At 33.3% G+C, this 11,627-nt stretch overlaps 1 protein-coding gene across 1 annotated transcript; it reads left to right on the top strand.

Annotated features, from left to right (window-relative positions):
• Window positions 1-4,348: 4,348 nt before the first annotated feature.
• On the top strand, window positions 4,349-10,360 carry HELRODRAFT_193606 (hypothetical protein; the record flags this gene model as incomplete). The annotated part of the gene is made up of 7 exons (XM_009028419.1): window positions 4,349-4,474; window positions 5,010-5,095; window positions 5,260-5,357; window positions 5,673-5,768; window positions 6,089-6,353; window positions 6,489-6,692; window positions 10,194-10,360. Coding segments are annotated over exons 2-7 (888 nt in total), but the record flags the coding sequence as incomplete, so codon positions are not given.
• Between the last annotated feature and the right edge of the window lie 1,267 nt (window positions 10,361-11,627).

Below are 11,627 nucleotides of genomic sequence, written 5' to 3'. Positions count from 1 at the left end.
ACACACACATGCAATCTGATAGTTCACCACACCCAAACTAGCACAGATCTATTTTATGATGCTGCAATTTGAAAGTGTAATAAAATCTTAACACAACGCTGTTGGATGGTAGGAACATTTAAGAGAAAAAAAATGACATCACCGTAATCGACTCGGCGAATGATGAAAAGGATGATAAAGTGATAAGGACCTAACATCTCTTAAGTGTATCATAGTTGATTAAAAAGATACAAAAGCACATTTATCATCATTATCATCCATATTATTATTATTATTGTTGGATAATCATAATTTAGTTATTTATACCGAATTAAAAAATACATACAAAGCAAGACAAAAAGAAGTAATTTACGTACAAACCTTCTGCCTCATTCATTAACTGCACACCACCATATTCCAGAGATCAGGCAAATTGAGTTTAAGTAATTATGCACATGAATGGATTGACGATTGTGATCAATGGAAATAAAAAAATGGATGAATGAATGATGGATAGATAGACGGACGGATGGATAGAGGAATGGATGGATAAGATAGAAGCAAAAGGGATAAGTAAAGGAACGAATGAAGTTGAACGAATTAAATTGATAAACAATGAATGAATGGATAGATGGATAGACCGATTGGTAGATGGATAGAAAGATGGATAAATAAATGGATAGATAGATAGATGAAAAAGTAAATGAATGAATCCAAGAAATGCACCAAAATTAGGACGCGAATAAAGATGAGATTTTATCCAAGTACAGTACTGTTATATTGCTTTATTCTTATTTTAGGTTGGGTCGATAACTTTTTACCAATTTGGTTTTACCATCTTGAAAACTGTTTTGAAGAAAAATACCTTTCATACGTAATTACTAAATTTAATAGATGTAATTAATGATTTAATAAAATGCAACAAAAATTAGCACTACATATATCTGTATGTCTTTGTTTGCATCGTTGTTGTTATTATTATTGTTGTTTACACGAATTTTTTCTCATTTTTTTTGTTGTATAAGTATATTTTCATAAAAAATATTCATAATTATATTAATAATAAATAATAATAATAATAATCAGGCCCTGGAAGAGACTACTTCTTCTTATTATTATTATTGTTGTTGTTCAAAATTACGATAAAAATGTTTCCATACAAATAAATATGAAAAATCAAGCCTAAAAATGTGTTTAAATTAAATGTATTCCAACATTGATAAAAACAATTTAATAAACATAGATTAATTAATAATAATAAAATAATAATAATTATATATCATAAATAAATATTATAGATTGTACAGTTTAACACGAATTGTTAACAATTTCAACGAAACTTTTTTCTCCTTTACACACAAAGACAGATATATATATATAAATTGTAGTTGTATGTATGTATGTATTGTATATACCTACAACTGATCCTTCGTGATATAATTAGTTAGTGCGAGTACTTCAATTTCAGACCCCTCTCTCTCCTCATATGTTGAAGTGCATACACTTGCCTTTATAATAATAACAAAGATGATGACGACGACGATGATGAAGGTAATAATAATAATAATAATAGCAATAATAATAATAATAATAATAACGGTGTTACTACTACCACTACTACTACTAGCTATGTCACAGCGGCTACTGTGGCTACTACTGTGGCTGCTGTTGCTACTGCTTCTGCTACCACTACTAATACTGTTACTGCAGATACTATTATTGCTACGGTTACACTTATTTTTACTATTTTTACTATTAGTACCAGTAATAACTGTAATACTAACAAGAAAATAATAATCACGTCACGATGAGAATAACGATGATGAGTGAGTTAATGATATTAAAAATATTATTAGACAGCTGTTTGTGTGTGCGTATGTGCGTGTGCGTGCGTGCGTGTGTGTGTGTGTGTGTGTGTGTGTGTGTGCACGATTAAACAGCAAATTATTTCTTTGATAACATTCGTTAATTGGACTTACTAAATATTGGATATAAATAATTACACAAACTAAGTGAAAGAAAAAGAGAGAAAGAGAGAGAGAGAGAGAGAGAGGGGGGGGGGGGGGAGAGAGATCAAATTGGATACACTGATTAAAAATGATAAATTGGTAAAATGTTGACTACAAAAACTACTATTTATAAATATAATAATTAATACTTTAATTTTGGAAAATAGTGTAAAAAAATTGAAACTAGAATTCTCGAAAAGGAAAGATAAATGTTGTAATGGTAAAGTGTGGGGCCATGCTATTGCAGTGATCCTACCCGTCTATCATCACAAGCGCAAACAAGCAGAGTTGTTGATGCTTTTGAAAAAAAATTGAAGAATCGTAATAAATAAAGATTTGCCTGGATGCTATACAACGATGATAATTACATGAGAATGATTGATAATGAACCATACGTGAAGGAGACAGTTTTGTCTGTTTGATGTATTTTTAATTTTTATTACGAAAATACAAGTCTGGAAAATAACGTCCTCATACATGAACACACATAGGCCTACCGACACATATACACACACACACACACGCAGACATTTCGGACAAGATGTTTTTTCGAAATGCCCATCCTGCCCAGTCAGTAGTTAATGAAGATGCAAAGAACTTATTTTTCGAGTGTGCCCATTTCAACATTTTTAGAGAAAATTTGGAAACTGTCATCCAACAGAATATCTAGCCGGAGAACATAGTGAAAGCTTAAGCTATGCTCAAAATGATGAAAACTTGCTTGTGCTATGACGCCTGTGACGTTCTCCATAATTGGCGAAGAAATGAAGGGCAAAGAGCAAATAATCAAAGAGAAAAGGTAGGTATTCAGATGTTGTGCCCCCAAAAACTGGAGGAATAGCATGTTTATATGATTTCCCCTCCCCGTGTAGTAATGCCTAACGGAGGATCAGCGGGGGAAGCAGGGATCAGATGTCGAAGATGTTTTTAGTCGATATGGGATCTTTTTGAGTCCGACATATCCAGGAAATGTAGCCTGGAATGCATGAAGCATCAAAGAAAAACACACACACACACATATACTAACACATACATATAAAGGGTATATATATATACATACATATAACTTTTGTACTTTGGTGAGCCGACGAGGAACATACACATACTAAAAAATCTGATCAAACAAGAAACCGATGTTTACGTACGTGTTTTTGTATATACACGTTAACATGTTGTGTGTGTGTGTGTGTGTGTGTGTGTGTTTATTCTTGTTTGTTTGTAATGCATTTTTTTTGCACGGTTAAAAACTCCATGTTCGGTTATGAAGGACCCATTATAACAATAAAAAATTAATTCAATTTTAAATATTTTCTAGAACGAAATATGGCAATAAGTTGTAGCCATCAAAGATTTGCCGAGTGAAAGATTCGGTTTTGAGATCGATGACGGTCGTTTCCAGCATGTAAAAACAGTGCACGCTATGTTATCATTTCCGCTAGGTCAGTTACAAAAGCATCATAATTCAGGATATTTGTGTCCAGGAAATCTTAACGTAGTCAGAGCCCTAGTATGCTCACGGTTCTGGTGAAACCTTTTTTTTAGGAATATATACGAAGTTCTAACATTTATCTAATGTGTGAGCACTTATGTTTTGTTAGTCTATCTTCACCTCGTTGCCTTTTATACTATTATATATTTGACGTACTGCAGCACCATCACAACATCAACATCACCATCATTTTTCTTTCTCTCTTTCTTTTTCTCTTTTCTCTCTTTTCTCTCTCTCTCTCTTTCTCTCTTTCTTTATCTATTTCATCTATCGCCCTAACTCCCCACCAATGATTTTCATTCACTATCTACTTGTACATTTAAATCGGTTCTCGTGCAGTTGGCTTGTGAATTGTGCTACATGCACATATATTAATTTATATAGAATACAGTTATATTCTATATATATGGCTAAATGATAGATACATCTAATTCATATATATATATAGAGTATATCTATATACATATATAGAGTATGATATATTTATTCTATATATATATATATATATATATATATATATATATATATATATATATATATATATATATATATATATATATATATATGATCTAATTTAATGTTTAAAGTTCTCTTCTAATAATGTCTGTGATATTTTTTAGATGAAATTCCAGTTGTTTGTTTAATGATTAGCGATTTTAAATTTTCAAATGTAGGTTTAAATGTAGGTTTAAATAAATCTTTAACAAGTATTTCATATGGGCTTTGAAAATGTAGAATAATATTACCGAATTTAGAAAATTATTTTATCTATGTTATTTAAAATTATATCTACTCCTGCCATCTGTCTTGCTTGATGGTCACCGTAGCATTTTTCATTTGCGAGCGATGTTTAGAATTTAAATGGCGGTTGTGACGAAAGTTTTTGACATTTTAACTCGAAAATTGCAAAAATTACAGTTTGATCAAGAAATCGACGAAAATTCCTCATCATCGTTGTATGATTACATTTTAAATGAGACCGAATCGAAAGATATCCGTGAGTTTACTTTTTTTAAATTTAAATGTTAATTTTTTTAGTGTTGCTTTCCTGTTTACTTAATAACACGGCCCATATTATTTTTTCCTCAACAATGAAAACTTGTTTATTTTTGTTTTAAACATTCTCCTCTTACATATAATACGTAATATTTTTAATTAATTTCTTTCAAAATTTAATTTTCTTATTAGGCAAGACCAATTTTTTCTTGTTTTTTCAATAAATTGAAACTTTCTAACTACTCCTATCTTGGTTAAATAAAATTATGTTTTAGTTTGATTGAATTCATAAATTTTCTATCTCAAGTTTGTTTTTTTTTATTTAGTCTTTAAAATAAATTTTAACTTTTCCAAAATAAGGTTTTAATTAAATAAAATAAAGTTTTAAATATCGTTATTTTATATAAGTAAAATTTCAAAAAATCATTTCTTTCTACTATCTTATCTTGTTGCCTATATTAAAACAACTGGGATAGAAAATAATATGTTGGTAGTTAAATTTGTTAAATTTTTTTTTAATATTTGTCAAAACAAAGGACCTATTGAGGTACCTCAATCTCAGATGATGGAGTTAGAACTGCTGGATAAGAAGATTAGACGACTTAATCTTAAACTCAAAAAGGTTTGTTTCATTGGGCTAACTTAACATGTCTATTAATAATAATTAATCGTTATTGACATTACAGTTTTAAGAATTATAAAGACATTTTAGAAATTAATTTTGATAAATATATATTTTTTTTTCATAAGTTTATTTACACTAATTCCTAATTTTAAAAACAACAGCACAACATCTACTTGCACATATTTGACCATACCGACATTCACTATGGACCTACATTAGGCAAAGGTGGGGAGGGAATTGTCCAGAAATGTACTGTTAGGTTAGTAGCATTTTACAAAATGATCTCTATTTATTTTTATAAATATTTTAATTATTATAATTAATTAGTTATTAGTGAGTGTTTATAATTATAAATATAAATAAATATCTGCTACCAGATAACATTAGAGATAGTATTATATTAAAATGCATAGTTGAAGTTATAAATTTTATACTTAATGAACTTACTTACTGCTGTTTCAGATGAGACAAAATATTTGATGAAGTAACAGCTAATCTTATTTTTTATTCATCTAATTAATAATTAATTAATTAATTATAATTATGATGATTATCACCACCGCCATCATAACAGGTATAATGAGTTGCTGGTAGATGCTGCCGTCAAAACTGTCCTGAATAACACTGACGACGGCCTGGAGATTACATTTGATGAAATTGAAATGCTTTGGTGAGACGACGACGACGATGATTCATTCAAGATTTTATACATTAAATGAATTTTTGAAAAATGAATTTTCATAAATTTTTAATTATTCATCTTGACGGCCCTGTCCTTTTGTCTGACATATCTTGTCATTTTGTAATTGAACCAGTTATAAATTGACTTAATCTAATTAGTATAATATTAATGAAATATGTAACATTATCTCATTGCTGTTGCATGCAGGGATTGAGAATGATGACAGATAGCTGTCACGTGCTAAACCATAACCAGTCATAAATTTATAATAAATTCTCTTACATTCTTTTTAAATTCTGCCTAACCAGCTTAGCCCACGATCCGATAATGACGACAACGATAAAAGTTTACGGGGTGGCAGCGGTACCGGACAGAGAGGACCCAACACATGGCCATTTGGTCATTATCATGGAGGCAGGAATCAAGAACGCCCTACAACTCTATCAAGACGAAACCATTCCCTTCCACGTTACTCTCGATCTCTGGCATAGGCTGGCTGTCTCCCTACACTGCATACACAAGAAGAATATTATCCACCAGGATTTGAAACCTGAGAATGTCCTCATCACCGGGGTATGTTCTATGATGAGCTTTTAAGATTTTTTTTTGTCTCTGTATTTAGAGTTGATTGCTGATTATGAGGACTGTTAGCTGTTTTCTTGTAAAGTAGAACTAACTTTATTCATTATGTTATTATGAAAAACGTAGTTATTCCGTGATCATTATGGTATTTTGGAGCGTCTGGAGGCCAAAGTTATCGACCTTGGCATGGCGAGATTAGTTGAAGGCGGCAAGGTAGTCACAGAAGATGTCCTTGGTACCACTGGGTACCATTCTCCCGAGGTTCTCTTCGATGAAACTTATGACTTCAAGGCTGACGTGTTCGTTCTTGGGATAACATTTTGCGTCATGGTTAGTTTTTTATGTGTGTGTGTTTAAATATCTCTCTGTGCATGTGTGTGCGCTTCAGTGTTGTTTCTACATGTTTTGCTTCTACATGTTTTGTGAGGTCTTTCAATGTCTTATCGTATACTTTGATGCCTGGGTTTCGTCTGTTTCTTGTTTTTAAAAAATTTTTTGAATAAAAAAATGTAGTTGTGAATTTTCAGAGAATAGTTTCAAGTGTCTTTTGAAAATGAATTCAAGTATTCTTGAGACAAATCAATTTTTGGCCTGTTGGTCTGAATGAAAAACTTGGTTCCATGGCTAGCCAACCCTATTTAACTCAACCCCATTTAAGCCAACCCCCTCCAACTCGACCCACATGCAAGTCAGCCCACATCCAACTCAACCCACATGCAAGTCAGACCACATTCAACTCAACCCCATGCATCTCAACCTCATTAATCTCAAACTCATTTAACTTATACCTCATTTAATTAGACCCTCATTAAACTGAACCCTTATGCAACCAAACCTTTGTTTAGGTCAACCCACATTTAACTTGTCCCAAATTTTACTGAACAAACAATTATCCCAACCTTTATCTTAACCCAAGGCTTGGATCTGAACCCAATCACATCTTGTCTAAAATTAAATCCAGAATCCTCAGCTCTACATTTTTAAAATGTCATTGAAGGCCTAACACCTCTTTTCTGTTTGTGTCTAAACAATTAATGCAACATTTATACAGTACAAAAATATGGCAAAAAAAGAAAGATGGGAGATATCACAAGATTAAAACTTCTTTATTTCCATAAATATTCTTTGCATATTTAAAAAGTTTAATGAAGCTCTTATTCTAAATTGTTCATGTAATTTAACAAAATTTCTTTTAAAAGTATTCTCAATTTTTAACTTTATGAAACAACTTCTCCTTGTTCTCCACAAAGTTAAAACAGTAAATATTTACGTGTAAGTTCCTCCAATCAATTAAAAACCATACTATTCTTTTTTACGTGACTTATTCTTTGGGGAAAAAATTAGCTTACTTGAAGATGGGCAATTTGTATCAGATATCTTAGTTTATCTGACTCTGTTCCATATCCTTGGACTTTGGCAGATAATTTTTCAGCAAGGGCTTTATACTTGTTCCTGGTTGTCTCAATTCCATTCCTTGCTTGAACAACAACTAATCTTTGGACTCCAATGTCATTCTTGATCCCTTGAAACAATTTCCAGACTCCAGGATGATGACAAGAAAACATTGCATTCAGTGCATGATGATAGCCTTTGGAAGCATTTGTTGTTTTTGGAGCACAGGCTAGTGCATCGTTTGTACGATTCCAAAGCTCTGGGGGAAATCTTGGAGGGGTTCTTCGGTTACGCATTTGAATTCCCCTTATGTAAGTTTGGTCAACATAAGCTAAAAGTGCTGTCAGTTCGTCACCATCTGGAAACTGTTGGCAAAGCAGCTCAAAAACATCAGTCAGCTCATTGAGTGGTACAAATGCCAAGGAACACAAACTCTTTATGAGCATATTGAGGTGTGCGTCTCTCTCATATTCCCCTTTCAAGCCTAAAGATTGAACCTTTCGCAGTATACTTTGACAGAAGTGAAAAAAACATCCTGATATATGTGCATTTGGAATCTCATGCCTAAAAGCGTTTATCGCAGCTAACTCAAAATCCAGTAATATTTGGTTTGGATTGGCAAGGGGGGCAAGCTGCTTAAGATATTGAATCATTCGTTCATAGGTATCCTCTGTTTTGTCAGGTAAAAGAAAATAAAGACATGGAGGGTAAGAACTACCAACTTTTGCATGAACTGTATAAAGTTGAAAAAACAATGAAGGAACACATTTAAATGTGCCATCAACAAGAAACAGTTCAGATGAATCAAGGTATCTGATCATTTCTCTATCGCCTAGCACCAAAATTCGTTTGTTATCATTTTCTCCTGAATCTAAAAGAACAAGATCAGTAAATTCTTGAAGAATTGGAAAAGATGAAGGCTGTGGTTCTCTTTGATCAAAATTATTCTTCTTCCGCTCTCTTCTAATAGTTCCTTCAATGGAGCTCTTTTGGGGCAATCTTGCCATAACATCCTCATTCAGGCCTCTCATTTGTTCTGCAAGGACATTTCTAGTCGAGGCATTTGAACTAGTTGCAGCATCTTTGATGTCAGACATGACTTTATTCTTTTGAGTATTCAAAGGATCACCAGGATGTTCATGATCGTTAGGTTGTTTTACAATTTGTTGACCTTTGGTAGTTAACGTAACATGGCATTTTAATGAAAAATATTTTCGACATCTCCAAACAATAGAGCCATCTTGGTTAGACCTTTTGTAAAGGTACTCATGACCATTGTATGCAAGAACGTTTCCACCTTGGTGTGATTTGTACATGGAATATTGAGCCATTCTTTGATTTTGAGAATCTGTTTGGATTTTAAAAATAAAATCTTTTATTTTTACAAAAAAATCTACTTTTGTTTATATATTTAAGAAATAAACGATTAAAGAAATAAATATTTTTTCTTACAAAACTTGTTACAACTTTTTAAATAAATAATGACTCAAACAATGAGAAAAAGCTAAATAAATGTTTACTGTATGGAATAGTAATTTTTAAGTTAATTTTAATTATGCATGTGTAATTTTGACAATTGTCAAATCTGCTTTGATCTATGACTCAAGATTCATGTGTGCATATATACAGTACAAACATTATTTTTCACAGCTAATACTAAGGTCTCATTAGATTTTTTAGAAATTTTTTTTAAAAAAATGAAATGAACTATTGAAATATTTACTTACCAAGTCTTTTAAATGAAACAACTTTTGTTTGGCTAAGATTGATGTTCCAAAAATTCTCAACCCAATTCAGAGAGAGACAAAATGCTACTGCATTAAAATCACAATTGCTTAGCTGAGAATTGAGAAGGCTTTACGGGATTTGTAGTCAAACAGGAGAAACCAGTATGGAATAATTCCTCAGGAACGAGAAGCAAGGATGAGCAAAAGAGACAAAAACCAATTTTTGATTATTAACTGAAACCTTTTTTTCTACCCAAAATCGATAAATTTTATACCAGTACAGATAAGTTAAAACACGTCACATGGTTCAATGGACTGGGAAAATTAACAGTGGATTTTTTACTCTTTGAGTTGAGCTAGACAATGGTTGAGCTAAACAAAGGTTTGGTTGCATAAGGGTTCAGTTTAATGAGGGTCTAATTAAATGAGGTATAAGTTAAATGGGGTTGAGTTGAATGGGGTTGGATTGATTAAGGTAAAATTGAAGGTGGGTTGAGTTGCATGTGGTCTGACTTGCATGTGGGTTGAGTTGCATGTGGTCTGACTTACGTGTGGGTTGAGTTGGATGTGGGTCGAGTTGGAGGGGGTTGGCTTAAATGGGGTTGAGTTAAATAGGGTTGGCTAGCCTGGTCACCGAAAAACTTATCATCTATTTGCTTATCTCTGTAAACGATGTTCATATTTTCAAAATTCCTCATTGCGAATCATGCAGCTGCTAAACCAGCTGACACTGAGGACAGCACCTCTGCAGGCATTCCTGAAGCGTGTGCACGAAGCCAAGGAGAGGGGCTTGGTGGGCCAGAGTTTGTTCTTCTCAGTCATTCAACCACTCATTGATAAGGATATCTGCTTGCCTACTGTTATCAGTGAAATGATATGGTTGGTTGTGGTGGTAGTGTGCTTGTGCTGGTTGGCTCGTGAATGGTTTCTTCATTTGGTTGTTGTGGCTGCTGTTGAATTGTTGGCTTTTGAGGTTTGTTGATCAGGGTTGTACGGCATTTCTATGTCTTTTGTATTGTTTTGAGTGATATTGTTAGTTGTGAATTTTTGCAAAACGTTTGCAAAAAAGTATGGTAACTTTGATTTCATCTTAAAACTAAATGTGGCTAACGCTAATTTTGTCCACTGTTGCAGTAAAATGTTGGAGCGTGTAGATAGACGCAACATCAGCTTGTTGGAGGTTGCTGCAACATGTCAGAAAGAATCTCTTAATGCCAGACAACATCCAAACAACAACCACACTAAACCACGAAATAGTCACGTAAGTCTCAACTACAACTTTATGATTAGAATTTTCTACATAGTATTTTGTTAAATTAACTCTCTTGTTAATCAATTTTTTGAGCGTTATAGTAGCAACCAGTATAAACAACTTTTTCCAATTTCGCTGACAAAAATTTCGAAATTTCCAAACTTGCAATTCAGGATTCGGGCATTGACAGCTGTGAATTCAAGCCTCGAAGAAGAACAAAGAAGGATGACGGGAATGAAGATGAAGATGAAATGGAGGAGAATGCCGATGATGCTAATGATGGTGATGACGACAACGACGATACACTTGTTCAAGTACCCAATCCGCATAATTTAAGAAGGAACAGAAAGAAGAAAAGCTTAGACTTGCCAGGCGAGCAGAACCAACCTAACAATAAAACTAGACAGCAACAAAATACTCACAACAACACCAGCACGGACACAACAACATCTTTATTAAAACATCCAAAAAATGCGGCCACACATGCTGCTGAAACACATGCAACGAGAAACAACAGACAAAGAGGTCGGCTGTCTATGGCTGCTAGCAGACAGCAACCATCACCTATCAAAAGAGCTACAAGAACCGCCAAAACAGCAGCTAAATCGACGTCAGTAACGCCTGCACGCAAAACAGCATCAACGAACAACAATGACGTCACTGACGACGTCACCGGCAACAACGCGTCACCAGTCTGCAAGAGACTTCGTAGCTGCGCGAAGAGAGTCAGAGGGATGAATCCCAACAATGATGGAGATGATGATGATGAGGATGATGATGATGAGGATGATGATGGAGAGAACGAGGATGGTGGAGGTGCTCACATGAAGAGAAGAAAGAGAATGAGGAAAACTAGGGCGTACTGATCAATGAATTGCATTCTAATTGTAAACA

This window comes from Helobdella robusta, assembly GCF_000326865.2.
Source record: "Helobdella robusta unplaced genomic scaffold HELROscaffold_55, whole genome shotgun sequence".
NCBI classification, from domain to species: Eukaryota; Metazoa; Annelida; class Clitellata; order Rhynchobdellida; family Glossiphoniidae; genus Helobdella; species Helobdella robusta.
Note: the sequence above shows the minus strand (reverse complement) of the source record. Positions and strands in the feature narration are given on the sequence as shown.